The sequence below is a fragment of the Chanos chanos genome, chromosome 1 (genome assembly GCF_902362185.1).
Source record: "Chanos chanos chromosome 1, fChaCha1.1, whole genome shotgun sequence".
Lineage (NCBI taxonomy): Eukaryota > Metazoa > Chordata > Actinopteri > Gonorynchiformes > Chanidae > Chanos > Chanos chanos.
In genome coordinates this window covers 49662280-49688954 of record NC_044495.1, presented here as the reverse complement: position 1 = coordinate 49688954, position 26675 = coordinate 49662280, and the positions used below count along the sequence as shown (strand labels likewise).

The following is a 26675-nucleotide window of genomic DNA, read 5'->3' as shown; positions in this document are numbered from 1 at the left end:
TCTCTGTCTCTTTTTATTTATGTCTGTATGCATGTTAGTTTTGATCTGACAGCGACTGGAAACTAATTGTGCAGCCGTCACTTTCCGAGCCAACATGGCCGCGTCATACTTCAGTAACCTGTCTATTCACCAGCATCTACAACTCCTAGATGTTTGTACGTGTATATGTGTGTGTGTGTGTGATTTTATTCTGTCTCTCTGTATCTGTGTGTGTGTGTGTGTGTGTGCGTTTTGATCTGACTGCACTGCTGACCTTGTTGGCCTCTGTACTCTAGGGGCTGCATATGGCTGTTAAGTTCTCTTCTCCCAATGCTAACTGAGCACTGTGCCCCCCCTCCCCTCACACACACAGACACAGACACACACACACACACACACACACACACACACACACACACACAACCTTAACCCTTCACCTCGAGGTGAGGTAACCTCACCACTCACCCCTGCCACCTGCGCAGCTGTGTCGAGACGGCGACAGACACACTCACATTGTGTTTAGCTTTTTGACAGTTGTTTTATGGCAATTATGCTTAATGACAATTTTTTGTTAAATTATTGGTTCTGTCAAAATAAAAAAAGAATCGTTTTCTCACCAAGCCTGCGCTAACAGTACTCAGGACTGCAGCCATGAACATAAACCTAATCGTTTTTCCTTGTTTTAAATGTAAGATTCCAACCAACAATGAGTAATTCAGAAAAGCAGTGTGTGTGTGTGTGTCAGCAACCAGGCGACCACACAGGCGAGACATGACTCACACACCGCAGTCAATCCAATATTACCATGTGTGGGTGAAAGTGGATGACTCCTGTACACACAGTCTGTCAAACACTTGTTGTTTACCCCTGCAGTCCCATCCAACTGGCATGCTCTCAAAAGTACATGAAGACACACGTTCTGCCTCTGTCTCTCTCTCTCTCTCTCTCTCTCCCTCTCTCTCTCTCTCTCTCTCTCTCTCTCTCTCTCTCTCTCTTGCTCTCTCTCACTCTCTCTCTTTCTCTCTCTCTGTCTGTCTCTCTCTCTCTCTCTCTCTCTCTCTCTCTCTCTCTCTCTCTTTCTCTCTCTCTGTCTGTCTCTCTCTCTCTCTCTCTCTTGCTCTCTCTCGCTCTCTCTCTGTCTCCTCTACACACACACACACACACACAGGCACAGAGAGAGGACTGTGCATACAGAGGGCTTTGATGCCTTGTACCTCTCAAATAGAGAGTCTGATGCCTTCATTCAGTTCAGTACTGTCATAGGGAAGAGAAGAAGTCAGGTTCAAATTAGAACAAGATTTTTTTCTTTGTGAATGTACTTTGCTTGCATCATTTGTCATTCCACATTTCTGAGAAATCACACAATTCCGGAAAACAAACTTTTGGAGACATCTTTCATACCATACTTTGAGAAGTGTGTGTGTGTGTGTGTGTTATGCTTGTGTGAATCTGAAGACAAAACACTACTTTCTATCTGAGCAGAGTGCTTCCTTCTCTCGTCTTTAAGAACGCGAGATCTTTTTTTTTCTGTCTCTATCATTTCTCTGTTATCTGCTTCCTCTTCTCAGCTCCGGTCTGGATGTGAAGGTGATAAAAGATGACTTAATGCTCTGTTATCTACTTGTCATGTCTGGCAGGCGCAGAGAACAAACACTCACATAACCTGACCTAGCTGGACTGGAACACGCTGCTGAAATTGGCTGCTATAAAGTGAAAAACATAATTAATATGTATATTAATATAGACGTGGTATTATCATATATATATATATATATATATATATATATATATATAGTACAAATGGTTCTAAATGGTAAATAGCTTAGCTGGATATAGTTAGTAAACCTAATTTTAGAATTGTTTAATGAACGGAGTGGTATTGAATTAGCAGGAGTGCTATAGGAGTATTAACATGGGATTCATATGTCTAGTTAAATGACACTAATGGTATTTTTTTAATGGCTGCAATGGTGTGTGATAAATGGAATTTTATGTTGTAAATTACAGGGGTGGAAGATGGTGATTATTTGGAGTGGTTTATGGTGTAATTAGGAGTATAGTATGTTGATGACATAAATGTTTGAGGTATGTGGTGAACGGTGGGAGTTGTGTGTGTGTGTGTGATGAATTGCATGGGTGGTATTTTGAAGTGATGTATTTTTAAAAAAGAGGAGAAATATATTTCATAAGCTTGAGGTAAAATAAGGTGATGGGGCAGGTTGTGTCGGTGGAGGCAAGAGACAAGAGAGAGCTGTGTGTGTGTGTGTATGTGGGCTGTGTGTGGGTGTATGTGTGTGTGTGTGTGTGTGTGTGCTCTGTGGTGTGAAGAAGGTAAACATTCAGTGGATGAGTTCCCAGAGCTCTCTGTGTGGCTCAGAGAGAGAGAGAGAGAGAGAGAGACACTGTGTGCCAGCTTCAACAGAACTGCCTTTGTAGATCTCTACTGAACTCAAACACTAACCTTTCTCTATTGCTCTCTATAGTGCAGACATGCCTCCTCTCTCTCTCTCTCTCTCTCTCTCTCTCTCTCTCTCTCTCTCTCTCTCTCTCCCTCTGTGTGTGTATCTGGGGCTTTGTCTCTGTAGGCTTCTCTCAGTCACAGTCTCCCTTCCTTGTTGCTGTGTTTGAACAAGTACCATTGTTGATAGCGTGTTCTCATATTTGACTGTTACATTGCGCCATCACCCACACCCACCCACCTACACCCATACACCCACAACCCCCGCCACCCTCCTCCACACACACACACATGCACGCACACACATGCACGCACACACTGGCAGTGATGGAGTTCTGTCAGGTCACTGCTGTCCGATGCTCCCCGGCCTCTGTTCATCACCTCGTCTCTCTGCTGGTCCTCCCAGCACACTGCACACTGGGTGGTCTGGCAGCCAGGCAGAAAGCCCAGCCTTCACCAGTAACAACCCGAGATGGATCTCTCTCTCTCGCTCTCTCTCTCTCTCTCTCTTTCTCAGCTCTCTCTCTCTCTCTCTCTCTCTGCTCTCTCCTGTCTACTCTCTCTCTCTCTTTCTCTGCGCTCTCTCTCTTTCTCTCTCTCTCTCTGCTCTCTCCTGTCTACTCTCTCTCTCTCTTTCTCTGCTCTCTCTCTCTCTCTGCTCTCTCCCTCGCTCCCTTTTCCTCTCCCTCTCCTCCCCTCTCTTTCTTTCAAGGGTATAATCTACAATCCACTAGACTGTAAGTTTAGCGTTTCCCCCCTTTCTTACGGTTAGCACATTTTACTGGTTTTACTGGTCATTTACTCAGAATGTGATACTCCTGTGTGCTAACCCTGTCCAGTTCTCAGCATGGTGTTAGTCAAAGAAAAAAAAAAACAGCAGACCTTGGAAAGAGTTGCTATTTTTCTTTCCAGCAAACCCCCCCCCCCCCCCCCCCCCCAACTGTCCAACATGCCGTAAACTCATAGCGCACTCAAAAACGCAGAGTTCATTTCAGAATGATTATTCATTCATTAACACAGTCGAAGTGAAAAGTGTTAATGTGCTCCACACTCTCCGGCGGAGATGAGAAAAGATCATGCTCTAAGGCTCATTCCAACACCGGCCAGAAATGCCGTGAGGTGACTGTGTGTTTGCGTGTGCAGTAATGCTGTTGCCATTTAACATTTTACATACTCAAGCTTTTCAAAACGTGTTATGTCTGATGTTATTTGTTTTAGTGCTCTGCTCGTCCTTATTCAGCTGAGACTAGTGAACCGTAAGCTGTGGGCAAAGACCAGTTGTAAAAAAGAAGAAAGAGTATCACTTAAGCTTTTAATCAGTTACTTCTTTGTTGTTGTATTCTCTTGTATTCTTCCATGACTTTAAGAATATTTTAGACCATGTTTGAATCATTATTACTTGAATTTCTTAGCAATGTTGAGTACAGAACTCTATTTTTGTCAGTAACTTGCCACCTCCAGATGGCGTATGTGTTTGGCTCACTTTTTCCATTCTGTTAGCAAATTTTAATTCATAATTTAAAAAAAAAAGAAAAACAGGGAACCGAATTGCTTGTGCTTTGTGGCTGATACAGAGAAATAATTATTGAAATTTTACATAAAATGATTTAATAGTCAGTGAAGCTTGCTTGCTGACAGTCTCTTACTAACTGACTGACTCTCTCTCTCTCTGTCTTTCTCTCTCTCTCTCTCTCTCTCTCTCTCTCTCTCTCTCCCTCTCAGGCTGCCGTAGTGGTAGTGTTTAATTTTGCTATGGTACTTCTCATTTTTCCTGCCATCCTCAGCATGGACCTGTATCGGCGGGAGGATCGCCGCTTCGATATCTTCTGCTGTTTTGTCAGGTAGGACACGCCGCCGTTTTTCCGCAAACCGCCTCACATCTGCCACACTGTCACAAGACACCAGAGCTGTCCCACCACTTTAAACTATCGTGTAAAAACATCGTGTTGCTCCATCATTATGATATACTGATGCAGTTTTTAACATTTTGCCACAGGCCTCTCATTTTACCCAGTTGTGTATTATTGCAACACAAACATTACATTTAGAAGCTATTTGAGTGTGTTTGAAGAATCGCATTGGGAAATGCACTTTGTGTGTGTGTGTATGTGTGTGTGTGTGTGTGTGTTTGGGTATGTGTTTATCTCCATTTGAGGCCCCATGCCTCCAGACCCGGAGATGCTAAAGGCTGTCTCTCCATGGCACTTTAACATTTTCTCTGTTTTGTGGGGGAGAGAGAGAGAGAGAGAGAGAGAGGGAATGACAGAGACAGAGACAGAGAGACAGAACGGAAGCAAAAGCTGTGGAGAGAGAGAGAGAGAGAGAGAGTGAGAGAGACGGTTTGCCTTTAGCCTCTGTGCTATAAGCACATACCTTCTGTACGCAGTCACGGCACCCAACGGCTCAGGAAATTGAACTTGATGCCTTGACTTTCACCACAGTGGAGACATTTCGCCCTCCAGTCAACAGTGCTCCTTCCCCTTTAGTGTTTAATTATACCTGACTACTCCACTGATTGCCATCATTTTTACCTCCATTTCTATACACACACGCACACAAGTGACAGTCACACGCATTCAGAAGACAGGAAGAAGAAAGAGTTCACACGGTAATGTTTGTTTATACATCATACAGGCCTTATACATTCATTAAAGGAAACACACACACACATGCACGAACAAAAAAAACCCTCACTCTTGAACTCGCTCACTCCTTCCTGTAATTTTAAAGCAAACTTGTCTGGCTTTGTATGCAGCTTCTTGTATCGTTGGTCTTGTTGCCTTTTCTTTTCTTTTCTTTTCTTTTCTTTTCTTTTCTTTTCCTTTTTTTTTTCTTTTCTTTTCTTATCACCGTGGTTCCTCGCGTCAAAGCAGCTTTTCTCTCTCTCTCTCTCTCTCTCTAGTCCCTGCGCCAACAGGGTGATCCAGATGGAGCCGCAGGCGTACGCAGAGGCGACCGACCCCACCCGCTACAGCCCCCCTCCATCCTACAGTAGTCACAGCTTCGCCCAGCAGACCCAGATCACCATGCAGTCCACCGTGCAGCTCCGCACCGAGTACGACCCGCGCACGCAGGCCTACTACACCACCGCCGAACCCTGCTCCCAGATCTCCGTCCAACCCTTCGCTTCGCCCGCTGCCACGGCAACCAACCTGCACGCCCACAACAACAACAACAACGTCAACAACAGCAGCAGCGGCGGTGGCGGCGCCAGGGGGAGCCCCGCCAGCAGCCGCGGACATCCAGTTTCGGACGCCGTCCCCTGCCAGAGCCCGGAGGGCGTGAGCTCCACGCGAGACCTCCTGTCTCAGATGGGTGGGGATTCCGGTCTGCTTCGCTGTCTGGAACCACCCTGCTCACACTGGACCTTTGCCTCCTTTGCGGAGAAACACTACGCGCCATTTCTGCTGCAGCCCACCACCAAGGTGTGACATACCGCGATTAGATTCCTAGAGCCTTTCGGCTGTAGCTTGACGGGGCTGATTCGGTCTAAATTTTTAAGACGAAGATCACCTTTCAGCCTGTGTGAATACAGTAATCTTGTCATTGTGTGCTTGCATATTTGTGAATTATCTTGAATTTACTCAGTGACAACAATAAGCCAACTTGTGGCCCTGAAACCCTGACAAGAAGCTGACTCAGAGTGGGGAGCCCATCCTCCTCTGGCTGGCATCCAACAATGAAATTGAGAGCATTGATTGGATAACAGGTTGCGGTCTTATGTACAGCTCCGAAAGACAGAGTTCGGGTGAAAGCAAGAAAGGAAAATGTTAGCTCTCTAAAAAAAGAAAAAAAAAACCTAAGAAAACTAAAACACCTGCCACAAATGCTGTGCTGTGTCTGACTTCGTGAGTCAGAGGTGACTGAATATAAACCATCTCAGTCAGGTCTGACTCACGAAGTAAAAGCTGATACAGGAGCTAGTGTAGCAGACAGTATCTTACTCATCCGTCCATGCTGTGTTTGTCTTCTTCCAGGTGGTGGTCATTTTTCTCTTTCTCGCCCTGCTGGGGGTCAGCCTGTACGGAACCACGTGCGTACGCGACGGGCTGGAGCTCACCGACATCGTGCCGCGCGAGGCAGGAGAGTACGAGTTCATCGGCGCCCAGTTTGAGTACTTTTCCTTCTACAACATGTACGTGGTGACGCAACGCGCCGACTACGCCAAATCCCAGGCGCTCCTGTACAACCTCCACAGTCGCTTCAGCACCGTCAAGTACGTCATGAAAGAGGAGAACGGACAGCTCCCCCGCATGTGGCTGCACTATTTCCGCGACTGGCTCCTAGGTAACAGAGTCTTTCGGTTCCTTCACTGGAACCCCGAAAACGAAAATGAAAAAATGAAATCGTGTATTAACCTGCCCGAGTTATTTGGTCATGAAGACCTACCCGATATAGACCTCCACACAATTTTTATTAATGGTCATTTTTGATAGTAACTTTCATGTGACCAAAACATTATCCTCTAATCATGTGTCCCCACTGAGTGATGGATATTAGCGTTGGTGTCTTTGAATATAGGTGTTATGGTGAATCCTTCAACCAGCTGGTTGCTAAGCGATGATGTCAGTTTATGTTACATGGACACGGTGCACTGTGAGTGGTGTAGGAACACATTTGTGACATGTTAATATTCAGTTTTGTACTTGGTTTGTCACTGGATCCTGTGTAATAATTCTGTGTTTGGATTGAATTTTTCTGACTAACTCTTCCTGATTAACGCTTGTAGTTTTCCGACTGATTCAGTAGATACAGCGTAGCTGGGCCTGGGTCTTTTTGTTCTGAACTGTGATTTGATCTTGATTCTCTTTTCTTTTGGAAGTATTGATCCTCACCTCTTTTTGAAGAGCCGGTTTAATTTTCTCTCCAAAGTCTGGCTTCTCTTCATTTTTTTGGAAATGTTGATTCTCTTGTCTTTTGAAGTGTTGGTAAACAATGCTCAGAATTCGCCAGAGTGACATTAGACACAAACAGCTTATTAAATTTCTCTCTTGACACGCTGATAGTCGTTTGCTCATAGTGTGCGCAGCGCTGAGAGCCAGGAGAATATCTTCTCGGCTTGACTCCCATCAGCTAATCTGTTTCTCACTAACAGCAGTCAAACTGGAAGACTTCAGATTGACAGCGTGTTTCGCGACGGCCAAACATGACAAGTGAAGCGTGAGACTGAGAGCGGCCGCGTAAAGAAAAAAATAACGGAGTAAGAGATAGAGAGAACGAAGGAAAAAAACAGAGCGTGCCACTACAGCTGCTCTTTGCGGACGGTGTGCGAGGGCCGGTTGCCACGGCAACGCTTCGCGCGCGTGCGCGCGTGCGTGTCTGTATGTGTGTCTGTATGTGTGTGTGTGAGATCCGCTGGAACGTTGCGGATAATCCCAGTCGAGCTGCCTTGAAAGGCGGGTCTGTTCCACACCTCCGTGCGGGTATTGAAGAAACCTCCCTGAATTAGGCTCTCCGTGCCGACGCACCAAACCCGAAGGTGGGGGAAGACGTATCTAGCGCGATCGGCACTTTCGTGCGGAGCCAAAGCACCGCGCGCCGGCGCACAGAGAGCCTCCGTCCACTCCAGCGTGCACGAAGTCAAACTGCGATTCACGCTTTTTTGATTTGTGTCTTGGCTACCTCAGTCATACGGCTTTATTTAAGCACATGTTTCCGTTCAGCCTTGGTGTGTTTCTGAGTGTTTTGTATTTATATGTGAATGTGTGTGTGCGTGTGTGTGTGAGAGGGAGTGAAGGAGCTCCAGAGTGGGTGGGTGAGAGCTGTCTTTAATACTGTGGTTTGAAATGGTTCGACAAATTGGACACAGACAGTCAGACGGGAGAGACCGAAAACAATGTGTCCCAGAAATGGGCCACTGGCAGTGGGGAGGAAGGGGGAGGGAGAATGCACAAATGAAGGGGCGGGGGGGGGTGCGGAGACGAGGGAAGAAGACAGAAGAGATGAGAGATAGAGATGAGGTTAAGTTAGGCTAATTACAGTGAAGTAAGATTAACTTTTAGGTTGGATAAGGAAATTCAAGTAAGGGTAGACAAGGTACTATTTGACTAAGATAAGTTAAGGTAAGGTTACTGTAAGGTAAATTAAGGTAAGACTTGAGAAAAAGAAGTAATGTAAATGAATGTAAGATTTGAGTAAGGTAAGTCAAGGTAAATACAGGTAAGATTTGAGATTAAGATGAGTTAATGTTACTTTAAGGTACATTATGGTAAGATTTCTGTACGATAAGTTAAGGTTACTTTAAGGTTCAGTAAGGTAAGATTTGAGGAAGATAAGTTAATGTTACTTTAAGGTAGATTAAGGTAAGATTTGAGAAAGATAATGTAAGATTACTGTGAGGTAAATTAAGGTAAACTGACAGATACAGAACATGAGATAGGGTCAGGGCGGAGGAAGGCTCAGTGAAGGTAAAGGTGTGGTAAAGTAGATAAAGTAAATGAAGCTACTGTTCAGGGAAGATTTGTTTTTCAGATAAGGTAAATTAAGGTGAGGTCAGCGTCAGGTGAATTAAGGTTAAGTTGAGGGTAAGGTAAGATGATTTATGGTAAAGTAAATTAAAGGTAAGGCTTGGGAAAGGTGAGTGTGAGGTTACCCAGATGAATACCTGGGAAGGCTGAAATGAATGTCACTGTGAAGTAAGGGAAAGTCAGGTTAAGTTGGGGGTGATGGGGTAAGATAAATGAAAGTAAGGTAAATTAAAGTTTGGTTAAGGTCAGGCCAAGGCACATCCAGGTTACGGTGAGGTGAACTGAGGTAAGATTAGGGTAAGGAACAGGGCTTGGAAAATGTTGAAGTAAAGCAGGGTTAGGAGAAGGTGAGGTTAGGTTAAGATTAGGGTAAGGGAAATCAGGTTGGTATTGGGAAAGTTAAGGAAGTTCAGGCAACGTACGGTAAAGTAAAATGGCATCTCTAGCACACTGGCATCATCATCTATTTACGGTATGGCAATAAGCAGTTATCTCTCAAAATGTGTGCAAAAGTGTCATGTTATTTATTACATAGCTAATAGCTTCGAAACTAAGCTAATATGTTCAACGCTAAGGTAATATGTGCTGAACGCTAAGATAATATGCGGGAAGCTAAGTTTGTTGTGAACTGTACCCTGAGAATGTTCTTGTCTCTGTCTGCGTTCAGGGCTGCAGCAGGCGTTTGACCGGGACTGGAAGGCTGGCAGGATCACCCAGTCCAGCTACAGGAACGGCTCCGACGACGGCGTCCTGGCCTACAAACTGCTCGTCCAGACGGGACGTCGCGACAAGCCCATCAACATCAACCAGGTAAACGCAACTTCCCGAACCCGTCACGCCTCTTCTTTGTTTTGGGAAAAGGTAAGCGCGTATCAGAGAGAGGGGTTGACAATAGCGTGTTAATAAGGAAACGCTTCACATGCATCCATGCTCGATGAAGCGGGTATGGAAAAAGGAGGGGGGGGGGGGGGAAACAACACGCGGCGTAAACAGGCTTCGTGCGTTCAGCTCGTTCATCCGTGTCCTGTAACTCAAGCATTACCCTCCTTGAGAGAGCGCGACTCTTCACAGAGCTTAAAAGACACATCCCATATATTTGTCTTTATGAAGAGGCATGTCAGCATTTCAAATGGACTGTGTTCAAACGACGATCCCTTTTCATTTTTACTTTTGCGTGAAATGAAGTGCTATTTTTTTTCCCAAGTATGCTTAATCCTCGTGACTTGGTTTCTGTTTGTATCGTTGCGGACCTGGCTTCCAGACCATTTGAGAGTGAACGAGAAATGGTAAAGTGCAGGCATGTGCATGCAGTAAGAGTCCCCTGCTGTATGCGTCTTCTCTCTGGATGTATTTGCCGGGGGGAGGGGGTATGTTCATTCATCCATAATTATGAATAATTTTTTAATTTTCTGAGTTCTTTGTTGAAAATGAGATGTCCCTAACGCTGTCCCTAACGACTCTCTGTTACCGTGTCCCTCCTCTCTCTCTCTCCTTTCTCCGATAAACAAGATCGGGAGGGGCGGAGCAGCAGGGTGCGTGTGGGCGGGTATTTTGTTTTTGAGCGTCAGTGAGGGGCTTCGCGACTGGTCCTGAGAACCACACCTGGCTTATGAATGTACACCCCCCCCCCCCCCCCCCCCCACTCCCTGCTCCCCCCCAGTACACCTCCCTGCCCCACCCCCCCTGATTGCTTTACCAAGCCCAGGAATTTAAGGCCCTCACTGGGGCAGCAACAGGCCTCTGAAAAAGCGATTAACTCTTCATTTAAACCATTTGTCCCCGTTCGCTTGCTGCTGGCTTTCAAGGGAAAAAAAAGAGAGAGAGAGAGAAGAGAGGAGGAAGGAAAAGAAAAAAAAGAAGTCCCCCGGACCTGGCCAAGATCCCGCGCAAAGAGCTGCTCGTCGTGGTGCTGCCGTAGTGACCGCCGGCCGGCGTTAGATATGACAGTTTAACACTTTTACAGGGTTTCCACTTATTGCTCAGCATGAAGCGACATGTGGGGGGAGGGGTAAAAACGATTTCAAAAATGTGGCGTAGCCTACAAGCCACAGGGCTCGAACGCAGAGGAGGGTAAAGAGGTTTGTGTGCGTGTGTGTGTGTGTGTGTGTGTGCATTTTTATTTGTGAACATACATGCCTGTGTGTGTGTATGTTTTTGTTCTTTTTTAGCCAAGCAAATACAGGATGCAAGGCCTTTTTTGGGGGGGGGGGGTATTAAGAGCAGGAGTAATTGGGTTGTTCGGGTTTTGCTCAGTGGTCACCAGTAAAAAAAAAAAAAAAAAGAGCAAGCTGGTCTCTGTTGGTGTGCGGGCCCGTGATGTCATTTCCTGTGCCTGTGAGGGAAGAGGAGCGACGCTGGGCCAGACTCACTCGGTGTGCTCCTCCGTGACAGCTCGAAGACATACAGTTGTTGCGTATCCTGCTGCTTAATTCAATCCAGACCTCTGGAATCCAAGTTGCATTTTTTTTTCTTTCTCTCTCTCTCTCTCTCTCTCTCTCTCCCTCCCCTCTTCCCTCCCCTTCACTTACTTGCTTCTTCTTTTCTCCTGGCTTCTCCGCCACATTTTGTCGTGATGTATGGAGAAGCTGAATCATAAGATTGTCGGACCTGTACAGTAGAAGTGGCCTATGTTGTTTTCTGTATGTATCACATCAGTCATATTCTAGTTGTAAAGGGGTATGTGGATGTTGTAGTTTTAATAGAGGTATGGAGCCAGGACGTGTGTTAATCGGCAGTGGATCGTGCTTATTGTGTAAACTAAAAGGTCTTGATCGTTATTGGTGAGAGCTTGTGTATGTGTGTGTGTGTGTGTGGGGGGGGGGGGGTACGGTCAGTCGTCCTGTGTGGAAAGTCATTTCCATCCCTCTATCAAGAACCCCCTTCCCCCCCTTTTTTTTTTCTTCAGTCAGGCAGGAACATGGCTATGGCGCCGGGCATTCTGGGTATCCATAGGGGTCAGGAGGAGGCAAGTGTTAGCAACATTTGTACAGATGTTGTGTTATTTTTATAGCTCTACTCCATTTGCTGGGTGGCATTTCCTTCAGTGTTAACAACGAGGTTAACTGCACACAGACGTGCCCGAGGACTCTGTCCAATTTTTTTATTGTTACGCTAACTCAAGCAATTTTTCTCTCTGTAACTCCCTGCACCCCCCCCCCCCCCCCCCCCCCCCCCAACCTTGTCAACCCCAACCCACCCCCTTCCATAGCAACCCTGGGCTCTCCCTCGCTCACCCCGACTCCTAACTCCGAGAGACGTGAGGGGATTTATGGCTCTGAGAAGCGAGTATGGCACGGAGCACGATTCTGTAATGCTTTTACCTTCTCGGGAGGTAGTTCAGGACTCAGAGAAAAAAGGAGTGAGAGAGAGGGAGGGGTGAAAGATTAGCACGATGCCGGTGGGCATTCCTTTTACGTTTAGACGTATGAAATAAGCGTCCAATAAGGTGGATTTATTTAATCGCGCGTTTCCCCTGTAATGTCCTAGAATGTCTTATAACTCGCTTGTTAAAGTCAGCACGACGTGAGTAACTTAAATGTATGGTTTTTCTATCGGCTTTGTGTTTATACGAGATGTTTTAAAGGTTTCATTCAGGTGGATTTCTCTGGACTTCTTTCCCATTCATCATGACTGTTTTTTCCTTCTCTCTATCTCTCTCTCTCTGTCTCTCTCCTCCAGCTAAAGAGACAGCGCTTGGTGGATGCAGATGGAATCATCAACCCCGCCGCCTTTTACATCTACCTGACGGCCTGGGTCAGTAACGACCAGGTGGCTTACGCAGCCTCCCAGGCCAACATCCGCCCACACCCCCCAGAATGGTTCCACGACAGGACCGACTCCATCCCTGTCAGCAGGCTCAACAGTGAGTCCCCGCCCCCTTTCTGTCGGAGAACTGATGAACCGCTCGCTGCTCCTGTCATTGTCTCACGCGAGGTGGAAGCGTTGTTTCACGGAGAGTAGCATGCATAGATTTTAAAAAGCGGCGGTATTGTGAGGTTGGTTTCCGTGAGCAACGCAATGCAAGTTGTGATCTGAACGGAATACAGATGGCTCTACGACACAAAATGAGTGTGTACTCACACACGTGCGCACACACGCACACACACACAAAACACTTGCAGAATTTCCACTAGTGGACCGTCAGCGTTGTCAATAACGGCTTTAAATTCAAAAACGCTCCTCGTACAGTGCGTCTTTCTGACAGTGCAGTTACACGCAGATTATTTTGTTACTCTGTCCAGCTGATGTTTCTGTCCTTTTTTTTTTTTTTTTTTTTTTTCCATTCATGACTTTCACTCTCACCAAAGCGCCTTTATTATTGAGTGAGTCAGTCCAGAAGGAGGGACAGCAGAGGGAAAAACAAGAGAACGGATTGATTTCATTTGCATTAGCGTCTGGAGAGGACAGCAGTAAGAGTTGTCGGCGGTGCGCTTGGTTGTGGGGAAGCTAGCGCCCCGACGGAACAGGAGTTGCTAGAGGATATATGATTGGATAACAAGCAGAGACGACTTTCTTCGTGTTGGAGGAGGCCCCGAAGCAGCCCTGGCAGCCGTCCAGCTCTTGTCTTAATGGAAATTTATAGTGGAGATTATAATGGGGCAAAGCATGTTTAGCAAGTGGTCCTGTCTGACCCTTCAGGCACAGGAACACACAGCCGTCTCGTTACGCGCGCAAACACACACACGCACGCACACGCACACGCGCGCGCATATACTCACTAATACACAGACTTGAGGCTTTAAAAGTGAGAGAAACTCTGCATGTTTTTGATACCAGGCTTTTGAGTCATCGCTTTTAGACACCGATTCTGTACCGAGTGGCTGTTTTAAAACATACGGCCGCGACTGCAAATCCTCGGCGTTTTTGAATAAATATTCAGTATATCATTGTTGAATTTTTGATTTAGACTTAAAAAGACATTATTTTCTTTGTTTTCAAAAGGCCTCTGGAAATATGTCTCAGAAACATTTCTGTGATCTCTTAAAACAGACAAACAAAAATAATGGATCAGTACATTTTCACAGGAGGATAGGAAGCTAATGCTGTGTGGGAAGAACTTATCTGATTTTTACCACATGTGTTTTAATTTTTGAGAGCGATGGTGCAATTGGGAAAGAAATATGTGGTGTGTTACAGGATGGCGTGTTAGTTGTCTCTGAAATATGTATTTGCTTGTGAGAAATCGATTCAGGCTGTTCAGAAAAGCTGTGATGTTATTATTGCCGAGCGTCTCGGGACGTCCCCCGATACGGTGATAAACGCGTGGAAATGTGTCGAGAATGACGCTTTACACTTCAGTAACAAGCAATAACTGTCAGATAGAACTGTTTTGGAATTCGACCCAGAGGAAAATCAGAGCTGTTATCGTGCCCTGTTTCATGAACCAGCGATATTAATGAACACTTGTTACTGGTGACTGTTTGATGTGGTTGATGCAATTGTGTTTGATAGACAGCTGAGTAAGTGCTTTCGTGAAGGTGGGAGGTAACAATAGAAGTGTGTGTGTATGTGTGTGTGCACGTGTGGATGTGTGTGTGTGTGTGTGTGTGTTTTTTTTTTCCTCCCTTGACGACTTAATTATAGCAGATCAATGTCAGGAGTGACAGTTAGTTGCATGTTGAGATTTGATAGCTGGTAATTTGGTCTCTGACACCTCAGACTGGAGAAAAATCAGTAATTGTCTGAATTAAGCTGCGTTTTTCCTCGGCATTTACAAAGAGATTGCCATATGACACAGCTCACTATGAACTAAACACATTCTAGTCGCAGTAACAGTAACCAACTGGGCTTGCTTTTGAATCGCTGCATTTAATCCTTATATTTATAACTCTGTCAGGGCCGTTCCTATGTAAGCACGAGTTTCACTAAAACGCCAGTCACAGCAAATAAAAGGAAACTTTTCGTTGACGTTTTTGTTCCATTTTCTCTCGCCGTTTTTTTTCTCCCAGTTCCTGCTGCTGAGCCCATCGAATACGCACAGTTTCCTTTCTACCTCAACGATCTCCGCGAGACGCCGCAGTTCGTGGAAGCCATCGAGAGCGTCCGCTCCATCTGCAGTAACTACACCCTCCAGGGCCTGCCCAGCTACCCTAACGGCTACCCCTTCCTCTTTTGGGAGCAGTACGTGGGCCTCCGTCACTGGCTACTCCTCTCCATCAGCGTGGTGCTTGCCTGCACCTTCCTCGTGTGTGCCATCTTCCTACTCAACCCCTGGACCGCCGGCATCATCGTGAGTTCCCTCCAAAACCAGATTTTAAAAGGCCCGTCTCGGTCTGGTCGAAACGTAATCTTGGGCCCTGGGTCTTTGAAACGGAGCTTTTCCTTATAAGGATGGTTCTAGTTCAGGTCTGAACTTGGTTTTGGTATGTGAGGCCAGCATTGGAAAGTTATATTTACTTGAAACAAGTATTTGCAATTAAACGTAAAATATTGCCTCACGTGGGGGTTTTTGTTGAAGTACTCTCGTACAGACCTTAATATATCTTTTTGTACATATTTTTTTTTCCATGAGAATATCTTGTGGAGCAGGGTATGGGTAATTAAATATGGTTTTTTTATAAATCGATGCAAAGGAAGGATGGGATTTGGGCAGCAGTCTTGGACCTGTGTTTTTGTAGCCTTGGTCTTTGTGTTTATGTTACATTGTCAGGGCAAGTTTGTTTAGTCTACGTGGAGCGTTCTGAGACGTGTCTCTGAAATAAATTCTGGGGGGGGGGCTAAGTTCGAGGTTACCAAGGCAACCACAATACTTCACGTATAAAATAAACCTTTTTTGTTACTAGCCCCTTTTTTGCCTCCACTTTCCTTTTTCCCACACTCCCTGCTCCCCCCCCCCCCCTCTCTCTGTCTCTCTCTCTCTCTCTCTCTCTCTCTCTCTCCCCACTTCGTGATTTGTGTTTTACTACAGAGCTGTGTTTAAACCATCTGAGCCCTCCAAACCTGTTTGACAGGATTTCTCGTTCATGCTTTGTGCTTTACGAGAGAGATGAAAAAGAGAGTTATTGCTCTGTTTCGGGTTTTAACCATTGGGTCCATCCCCAGGCCACCAGCGGGGCTGCGTAAGACACGTTGGGCCCACTTCCGCCCCTGCTGTCCCCTCCTCCGTTTGCTCCTCCTTTTCCATTCCTCCCCCCTCCTCCCCCACCCCATCCCAGCTCACCCCCACCCCCCCCCCCCCCCCTCTCCACTACCTCATCCTTCTTCAAAGGGAACCAGGGCCCCCCCAGTAACCCGAGACACATCAGCTGATAATGGCATTTACTCCAGTGACTTCTGACTGATGCTTAGCACTCAGTGAACTTGAGCTTTACACACAGAACAGCATAGCCAACTACCCTACACTCAGAATGGGATTCTTTCTTTCTCTCTCCCTCTCTCTCTCTCTCCCTCTCTCTCTCTCTCTCTCTCTCTCTCTCAGAAGTGTTCAGTAGCACCTGTCCCCCTTAACCCTGGGTTAACTGTTTGAATTTCAACTGTTTTTTCTAAATCTGTGTTAGGTGTTTTAGTACTCAAAATTTCACTTACTTATATCCCACCAAGCTTACATGATTCATATATACAACAGGAATGTTCATTTAAAACTGATGTTAGTTATATGTTAAGTGTAATTGTAAAATTAACTCACTGGAGGTTAATTTTACACTTCTTAGAGTGTTGCTCTCACACACACACAAATTGAGATATATTTTTGCTTTTTCATCAGTATTGCTGTGCAGATGTGAAACTGCAAAGATGATAAGAAAACAATTCAAAATTGAATTCACACACTCACTCATGCACACATACATATATTCACACGCACGTACGCACAGATATCATTTTATATGAATCACACACAACAAAGTATGGTCAGATCCACTTCAGATGTCATTACATGTATACATATACATACATACACACATATATACACATACATAAACATGTATACATATATATACATACATACACACGCACACACACATACACACATATATATACGTGTGTGCGTGTGTGTGTGTGTGTGTATATACATATATATATACACATACACATACACATATCTGTATGTATGTACATGAATATATGTAATGACATCTGTGACATCTGAAATGGATCTGACCATAATTTGCTGCTGTGCATGATTTTCATGCAGAATAATAACTGTAGTGCTGTAGATTTTTGGAGTGCTAGTTCAGGAACAAACGTGAACAAATTTGTGCCATTGCCAGAGGCATCTAAGAAACGCCCTGGGAAAAAAAAGACCCATGGTGATGGCACTGTGATGTATGAGAGACTAGAAAAGGACGAGGGAACCTGTTAAAGCCCAGACGTTGACATGTTAGGTCTGGTTCTGATCCTGCAGGTCTTGGTCCTGTCTCTGATGACGGTGGAACTGTTTGGCATGATGGGTCTGATTGGCATCAAACTCAGTGCCGTGCCCGTCGTCATTCTCATTGCCTCAGTGGGCATCGGGGTGGAGTTCACCGTCCACGTTGCATTGGTAAGTCAAACACTAAACCCCACAGAAAGAAACGTTAATAATGGAAAAAAAGAGGTTTTGGGACTGTTGCAGTGCAGCCTCGTCTTCTGGATTTCCTTACGTGACTGAAATGCTACGACAGTTTCAGTTTCACGCTTTGGACTCTGACACAGATCTTCTGATGGGGAAAAATAAAGATCTTGTTGTGTGATTGCGGTTGTGGTCTGTTGTGTCTGCAGGCTTTCCTCACAGCTATCGGGGACAGGAACAGAAGGGCGGTGTTGGCTTTGGAGCATATGTTTGCTCCTGTCTTAGATGGTGCTTTCTCCACTCTACTGGGTGTCCTCATGCTGGCAGGCTCAGAGTTTGACTTCATCGTCAGGTAACAGCATGGCTATTGATAACACCTTTTTTTTCTCCCCCCTTACTGGAGTGTCAAAATTCCCTGAATCTCTGAACATATCTTAAAAGGCCCACCCAGTCTCTCTCTCTCTCTCTCTTTCTCTCTCTCTTTCTCTCTCTCTTTCCCTCCTGTCTCAACTTCTTTTTAGATCTGGTCTTCCAAAGTTCAAGCATTCAGTCTCCTTTCTTCACTTCCAGTTGTGTGTGTGTGTGTGTGAGCGTGTGTGGTTGTCCATTCCTTCCCTCATTGTGTTGGCTCCGCTACCACTGGAAATAAGAACTTGAAAAGAATCTGAAGGCTGGTCATTTTTCATTGTTATTTCAACTAAGCTTGGAAAACATTTTACAAGTACAGGGTGTGGGTCATATTAGTCAACAGGACTAGGCCAGTGAGCAGGCACCAATTCCCATGCCAAAACAGAATCCCAAGACACAGAACTCTGTAGAGGGGTCCTAGACCTGAGAACTAGATGGTTCTGCTTGACAAAAATACAGTTCTGCGTTCAGCGTTCAGTATTGGTGATTCATCTTCATAAACAGATTTTATTGGGCTTTATCAGAGTGTCTGGCATGTTGTGTGAAGCGCAGTTGATCAGAGAGTACAAAATTATTGCTTCCACTACATCTACAGAGATTTATATGTAGACGGGCCCACCCTTCTCTCTCGCAAGGATCAGGAGTAGTGTGCCAATGAATGAAAGCGCGCACAACCACTAAGCTATCCCCTCTCCTTCTATCCCTTTATTTCTCCTCCACCTCCTCCTCCGCCCCTGTGCACCTCCTCTCTTCTCCTCTCCTCACTTCTCCAAAAAAGACCGTGCACAGGGCCCCAAGCTCTCTCCCGGGCTCCCAGTTAATGCTCCTCTGTTTTTTCACCAAACAAAACCAGCCCCTGAAGATAAGAAGCGAAGGAGGAAGAAAAAGAAAAAGAAAAAAAAAAAACTCCCACAAAAAGTTTGCTCGTATTTTTCTAGTCTTGCAGAAATAAATGTTTCCCTGACTTTCCCCCTGTCAGGTCTGAGAATGTTTTGACTCCAAACAGATCCTGCATGTGCTTCCCACATGATATGCGGCCCAATGCCGAAATCGGACGTCGAGCTTTTAAAACCCGGAGGCGCAGACGCACTGTTAGGTTCAGGGACGCGTTTCCACACGCTTCATTTAACGGGACACCACAGTAAAAATGTATAAAAGACCTTTGTCAGGTCCCATATTCCGAAAAATATCATTCATTTTCATTAAAAACACACACGCACACTTAGTCGTGCAGTACTTCTCATGACCAGCAGTCACAAAGAGTGTCTAAAACTACTTCAAGTCATAACAAAGAGTGCCGCCATTTTATTTTTCGGTTCTACACTCACACAGTCTCTTGCGTTTGTGTACTTTTTGGAGAAGGTTCTAGTGTCTGTCCCACCGTGTGTGGTGTGGAGGGGAAAATAAACACTCTCCCCTAAGTAGAATTCAAGGATAAATCTAATGAGGGGGAAGTTGATTGAATCCAGACTGAAGCTCTAACCTAAACATTGAGGCCTTCCTGCGCCAATGTGCAGACTTGTCTAAATAAAGTGGGGTGTTTGCCTGCTCTCCGTCCTCTGGTCTGGGCAAACTGGTGGCGTCTGCTCGGTAAATCGTCTGTGTCTATCTCCCCGAACCCAGTTATCCCATCCCTCTGAACTCTCCTCTCCGACATAAATAAAGGAGGGGTTTTTTTGGGGTTTTTTTTTTTTTTTTTAACGCAGTCAAGAATAAACCAGGTTCCGTGAGGTTCTGGGCCAACGGCACACCTTGGGCGGTTCTGGCATTCTTAGCCACCCCAAACCCACCCTCCCCCTCCCTCGGCAGAAGTAACTGTAGAGAAAACCTTAGATTGGATACAGCCCAGAAGAAGATCCTTTATAGAAGTATCAGTGGGTTTAGTCTGTGTGGATGCAGCTGAGCTGGATATCCCATTGGCAGGCACTGGTTTCTTCCTCTCATGCTCACACAAGCTGGCATAACACAGAAGCTCATAAAATATGTTCCAAATGTATGTTCGCTGATTCCTCTCCCAACTCCACCATTTTGTGAGAGTAATTTTCACCTCTCTCGTGGAGTCACCCAGGTTCAGTAAGAGCCATCGTCGTTATCATGGCATTGTCGATGTTAGCAAAACGAAGAGACTCTTCGAGCTCACGGAGTTGCGAACAAAGTGCCGAATAGCTCGATTTCTTAGAGGTTGTCCTCCCGGCCCGGGTCCCCTACATTTCTCTAATGAGGTGAGAGATGGCGGCTGCAATTTGAGCCTTCGCAATTTGCGCCCAAGCAGCAGACTCACGGAGGAGGACAGCCGTCCTTAATGAAGGAGGGAGAGAGATAGAGAGAGAGAGGGATTGGGGGGTCTTACCTGATACACTAGAGATTTAATTAGACCAGGGGGATTGTGAACGACAGGGAAATTTCACAGGGGCTTAGAGGGAGAGAGAAGGAGAGAGAGAGAAAGAGTGAGGTTTAGGCAAGCAGAGGGGCCATAGTTTCCCTCCCCTCTTCCTTCTAGACTAAATTGTTTAAATTCTATACCCTTCACTTCATTTGTTTGCTTCAGCTGTTTTTTTTTTCTTTTTTAAAAAAAAAAGGGAGAGAGGCCCCTGTCCCTTTGTGCCCCCCCACCGACCCCCCCCAATCCCTGACGAGCCCCCTACTCCGCATTCCTCACTCTCTTTGCTTTGCCTGTGTTTGGTTGTACTCCACACAGAGCCCCCACCCTCGACCCCCCCCGAAAAAATCTGACTCTGTCCTTCCTCCCGCTCTCTTCTTTTGAATGAACCAACTAATTATGTTTCCTGTCTCTTTTCTACTGCTTTCAAAAGACTAACTCTGTTTGGAGATTTAGCTTTGACACAAGGTAAATTTCACATTCTACTTAATGAATTTTTCTCTAGTGTGTGTGTGTGTTTGTGTGTTTTTACACTTTTCTCAGTCAGAGACATCAGTCCAATTTTTCAAGCGCAGTTCTCTCTGTTCCTAAAACGTTTATTGGTTCTGTTTGACTGGCAGGTATTTCTTCGCCGTGCTTGCCATCCTGACCGTACTGGGAGCCCTCAACGGACTGGTCCTTCTCCCAGTTTTATTGTCCTACTTTGGCCCTTATCCTGAGGTAAGAGCATTTCTCCAGTTGAGTCATCAGCTGGGGCACCGGCCCATACCATTCACAGAGCTATGCACGGCAGGCAGACAGACAGGAGCACACAGGGTGAACCTAGCTCCGAGCTACGTCAGGAAAACCAAAGTTACACGTGTTGTTCACTTAACTGGTCTAACAGTGGAGAATCTATGGCATGTCCTGCCGGTGACTGTGAAATTTAGCCCTTAGGACTAGTACGCTCTTTAGACGTGTCTGTTTTTGCAACATTTGTGTTCTCATTTCTTTCTCATGTCTCGTTTTCAATCGAAACATATATTGGAAAAAGCTGTTTTCTGAGAGTCCTCGATATGCCCCCCTGTGGCAGGAAGTGTCTTGGCCTGAATTTGAGCAAACAGCTGACAATCGCAATGGGTTTTAAAGCTACTTCTGAATCACTTAATGAGATGAAATAGCAATGTGTTGTTTGTTTGTGAAAAACTGTATGTTTACAGCAGTAACACTAACAATTCAAAATTGAGTTTTTTGGGGTAAAGAATACCTCAGAGGGCATGTCTTTCTCTGAGCGGAGAGTAGCTCAAAGACTAATCGACTCCCATCCTCTACCCCATCTCTCTCTCTCTCTCTCTCTCTCTCTCTTTCTCTCTCTCTTTTAGGTCTCTCCTGTGGATGGGCGGAGCCGGTTGCCCACTCCGTCTCCGGGGCCTCCACCACAGGTGGTGCGTTTCACCGTGCGGCCAAACTACGCCACCGCGGGGACGGGATCCGACTCCTCGGATTCAGAGTACGGCTCCAACACCACCGTGTCTGGCATCAGTCAGGAGCTGCAGCAGTACGACCTGCGGCCTGGGAGGGGGCGAGCAACCAGGCCAGAGGAGGTGCGTCTGGGGGGAGTGGGGCGGCAGCCCCCCCGCCAGGCAGAGACACGCTCCTACCCCCATTCTGCTGTAAGCACCGTTACTATGATCTTATTATTCTTCTTCTGCTTGTTAATATAGTATTATTATAGACTTGTTACAAATCCACAAAGGAACAAGAATCCTTAAGAGGTTTTATTTACATATTAAGCTGAATTCTGTTTTATTCAATGAAGCATTAATGTGTGTGTTTATGTATATATATATGTGTGTGTGTGTGTGTGTATTATTACTATTTAATTACCAGATCTACTTTTTTTTTCTGTCTAAGAATTTAAGCAAACTAAGTAGATTTGCTTTTTCTATATGTCTGTACTTGGAGTGGTGCTTTGAAAAGAACCCTGGCAAGAAATGACATACTCATATACTATGTAGCATAAGACGAAATCACAAAATAAAACAGCTGGAAGATTAAACTAGAATGCTTCTACTTTTCTCAGACTGAACTGCCAGACTTCAGGCAGCAGCAATTCAGGTCCAGCAATCCAGCTCACTCTCAGGATGCAAGACCTCAGTCGTCACGGCGATTTAGTAGCAGGGACCCCAAGAGGGATTCGGGGGGCCAGCACCAGCCGCCCCCTCACAGGCCACGCATGGACGCTTTTGAGACCGCTACCGAATCGGGCAGCTCCGGTCACCGGGAACGCCCAGCAGGTGGCCGACGCGCCCACACACACCAGTCCTTCCCTCACGCCGCTTACGCTTCCACGGGCCCCGCCTACTGCCAGCCCATCACCACGGTAACGGCTTCCGCCTCAGTGACGGTGGCGGTCCACCCGGGGATGCCCTCCCACAGCCCCGCCTACCAATACCCATCCAATAACAGCTATCACACTTCAGAAGATGTCTACCCCAACCCACACTTCCAAGACCCTCACGTTCCCCTGGACGAGAGCTTTGACAACAGAGACTGTAAGCTGGAGGGAATGGAGCTGCAGGATCTCGAATACGACACTCCGAGTGACCACCACAGAAGGCCGTCCAGCTGAGGTAAAACCCACAAACCAGTGCCCTCGCACCATCCGAACAAGTTCACACATCCCTTTCGATTGATTATGCATTGATTTTGTTAACCATCCAGTAAGAAGTTGTCTTGTTTGCATTAGAACAATCATTTTCAATCATTTTAATTGATTTTGTCTTTTAACGAGGGGTGTAACGATTCACCGATACAAATAGGAAACCTGTGCGACTACATCGATAGGCAGACCCCTGGATCGATCTAAATGTGCCATGAACCAGTCAATCACCCGATTCTAAAGTTATGAGTCGGTTGACTGAAGCTTTGCTGCTAATTCTACTTTAGTATAAATTAAGCTGCTGTTGGAGACTCACTGATTTAACATTACAAGTCAATGGAAATGACTGCCTCTCATCCGCTAATGAATCTACACAGCGTCTCGCGTTGACCTTTTACAAGAGTAACATTAGCCTTGCTTGCGAGATAAAAACAACAAAATGCCCAACAACACTGACACGGTTTACAGCGCATCATCAAATCTAAAATCTAAAGCTTGGAAGACATTTGGATTTTATAAGAAGGAAGGAAAATGAATGTCTACATTAAACAAATGTTAAGAACTGTATATGATTGCATCCTGTTGCATCGCATGGAATCGCACCGAATCGAATCGTTGAATCGTTATAATCGAATCGCTGAACGTATCGGTGAATCGTTACACCCCTACTTTTAACCCATCATCTCTGTCCAATAAAAATGTCTTTGTTTGGTTGTTTGTTTGTTATTTATGGTTTGTTGTCGGTTGTTTTCAGTGGTAGAATGTTGAAGCACAATCGCCAAAGATGGGACTTCCTTCTGCTCCTGACCCAGGAGGTGGTGCTGTGACGTGGAGACTCATGAACCAGCAGCCTCACACCGGTGCTCCTCTCTTACTGTAAAACCTAGTGTATTATTGACTTAGATATTTCTATGAGTATTTAAATGTGTACACAAATGTAAATAGGAAAGAAAGAAAGAAAGAAAAAGAAAAGTAGCTATAATTTAGGAGGTGTCAAACTCCTTTTTTTTTTTTAAACCCATCTGGAGACATCATAATGTTTGACATGTGTGCGCGCGTGTGTGTGTGTGTGTGAGTGTGTGTGTGTATGAGATTGGTATTTACTGTTCATCCATCTGTGTATCTGTGCCACAAAGAAGCTTCATGTACACAAACATTACAGCATACATCATTGCTGCTTAAATATTTTGTAAGTTACCTGTTTATTTCTATGCAATTATGTGTTTTTATATTGTGTGTGTGTGTGTGTGTGTGTGGGGCACCCTCTACCAACAATCTGGTTTCCCCAAGACCTCTCCAGACTCCATATCAAATTCATTTTGATATGGATCAAGAGGAAAGAAATGGGCGTAATTCTGAACAGCTTTTCTCCCCCTCTCATCCTCTGTCAGTTTGTCCAATGTGTGGTAACGTGTAAAATGATCATTTTGATTTGACATGCGTTTTCAGCCGCTCACAGATCTCACAGGAACCATGACAAACGTAGTGCGAGAGACACTTCAACCGCACGGGCTTTTCTGCTCTGTTACTGAAAACAGTTCTTTTCACTAGCCATGTCACACCCCTGTATTAATACTACACACGTTACAAATTCAACAGTGTATACTTCAGATAACGCTATAGTTACGTAGGTACAACGTTTTGCTCATTTTTAATGTATTGGGTTCAGATGAGTCAGAATCGCATTAGATAAGGGGAAGTGTCTGTGAGTGACTGTATAGCGTGTGTGTGTGTGCGCATGTGTGTGTGTGTGTATGTGTGTGAGAGTAGCGAGTTTGGTGTATATTTTAATGTTAATTTGCTTATCACAAACCTGTGGTAGTTTAAAAAAAAAAAAGGAAACAATTACTGTTTAACTTTGAAACACGCTATGCGTGAGAATTAAGTCGAGAGAATATGAAGAAAGAATTAGGCATGTTTGTGTCTCGGTGACTGTGGCCTTTTAACTCTTACGTTTATTTTGGAACTTAATTCTGCTCTGCTTTGTTTTTTTGTTCTTGTTTTGAGTTGTTTTTTGTTTGTTTTTTTTACTGTAAACAAAAGGGCCATTTAGTGTTAATCCCTACCTCTTCTCCACACTCACTTTTGTATCTCAACTTTACTCTTATTGATTTTACTCATCCAGGTTAATATTGAAATCATTTCAGTAGTTCTGTGGAAAATGAGTTTCCATGGTAGCAACATTATTGTTGACCTCAACAAGACAAAATGCACGGTGATACATACATACATACATACATACATACATACATATACACAAACACACACACACACACATATATATATATATATATATATATATATATATATATATATATATATATATCTCATTTTTTTGCTAGTAAGCTAGTGATATCATAAACTGAACCAGCCAGGCAACTAACTATGTAATACGTCATGGTTTTAGCTACTTTTACGATATACCTGTTTTGATAAGCTATTTTTTCGACTGGCAGTCTAAGGGTTAAGCGCTAAATGGCCTGACAGGACCAGTGTTCTGTAGAGAGATCCACCCACCCAGCCCCTCAGTGACATCTGTGACTACTGGCCCCAATTTAGCATGAGCCGTCTCTGTGTTGACCTCACCTCATAAAAATCCACAACATAACGCCATGACACTAATTGGAAGTTGCCCCTCAACTGCCAAATGGTGCATGCGAGTGCTTCTGGGGTCAAGGGCCACAGAGTCCCCCTCCATCACTGTGAGGTTGGAGTGTATGTGTATGTGTGCGTGTGTGTGTGTGTGTGTGTTATGTGTATGGATTCCTTTTGCCAGCTCCCCAGCCCATCCCCCTCCCATCCAGTTTCACTTCCTGTCAGACACACAGATGTCTGCCTCCTTTCTTCAAGCATTTTTTTTTTTTGTTGTTGTTGTTGTTGTTGTTCAGATTGACTTTCCTGAGGTTTCGTTTTGTTTTGTCTGTTGCGTGTGTGAACGTGTGTTTGTTTGTTTTTTGTTTTGTTTTGTTTGTCATTTGTTTTATGTTCTCCTGAATGTCACATTGGCATAAAAAGGAGAGAAAAATCATGGCTGGCAACTATTGTATTTTTATATACTATTATTTTTTTACATTTGTTTTGCAATATTTATATTTTTGTATTATAAGATGGTTTTTTTTTTTCGTTTGTTTGTTTTTTGTTTTTAATAATGGTCATCATGCCAGTTGATAACAAATGCAGGGATTTTTATGTCTGTTGAAAAAAAAAAACACTATTACAGTTTTGTTTTTACATGAATGGATTTTGATATGTATAAAGTGCTTACTAATGTTAAATAGGAAAAAAAAAGAATATATAACATTTACATTACAGACTCATCATAGCTCTTAGAGGATTTTAAAAGGAAAAAAAAAAAGTAATCAGTGGTTTTTACAGACTGCCATTGTCCTCGGTTGGTGTGGATGTATGTCGTTTCAGTTACAAAGATAAATGTATGCCATATAATTTATTTATATGAAAATTTATTTTTGTAGTGTACATAGTAGTTGTCAAGTTATTTGACAGAAGTATATTTTTAAAGAGTTTATATGTAATGCTACCATTCTGTGGGAATGTGCCAGAGAAAACATTGAGGTGCACACTTTCATTGCTAACTTGTTCTGAGACAACTAAAGACCCCCCCCCCCCTCTCCCCACCTTCCCTCCCGCAGTATTAGCATAGGAGAGGGAAAAGACCTCTGGAGACTGTTCTTGGGTTTTTGAAAGGCTAGCCATGAAAGTAGAAAAAGAAAATGTACTAGCTCTCTAAACAATAATGCTCAAACACTGATAGAATTCTAACAAATAAAAAAAAAAATATTATAACTTATTTGTCTCTGTAATAACTTTAATAAATGCATCTTAAGGAAGTAGTT

At 44.7% G+C, this 26675-nt stretch overlaps 1 protein-coding gene across 1 annotated transcript in view; it reads left to right on the top strand.

The window, feature by feature from the left end:
* The window catches only part of ptch1 (patched 1), a 50791-nt gene extending 27162 nt beyond the window's left edge, over window positions 1-23629 (top strand). Inside the window, exons 13-24 of the mRNA XM_030773081.1 lie at window positions 4160-4278; window positions 5340-5862; window positions 6415-6724; window positions 9572-9714; window positions 12583-12766; window positions 14853-15133; window positions 17246-17383; window positions 17602-17744; window positions 20801-20900; window positions 21542-21832; window positions 22243-22792; window positions 23576-23629. Coding sequence (XP_030628941.1) covers window positions 4160-4278; window positions 5340-5862; window positions 6415-6724; window positions 9572-9714; window positions 12583-12766; window positions 14853-15133; window positions 17246-17383; window positions 17602-17744; window positions 20801-20900; window positions 21542-21832; window positions 22243-22791 — 2781 coding nt within the window. The 3' untranslated portion in view covers window position 22792; window positions 23576-23629. The remainder of the gene's footprint in view (window positions 1-4159; window positions 4279-5339; window positions 5863-6414; window positions 6725-9571; window positions 9715-12582; window positions 12767-14852; window positions 15134-17245; window positions 17384-17601; window positions 17745-20800; window positions 20901-21541; window positions 21833-22242; window positions 22793-23575) is intronic.
* The last annotated feature ends 3046 nt before the right edge of the window (window positions 23630-26675 follow it).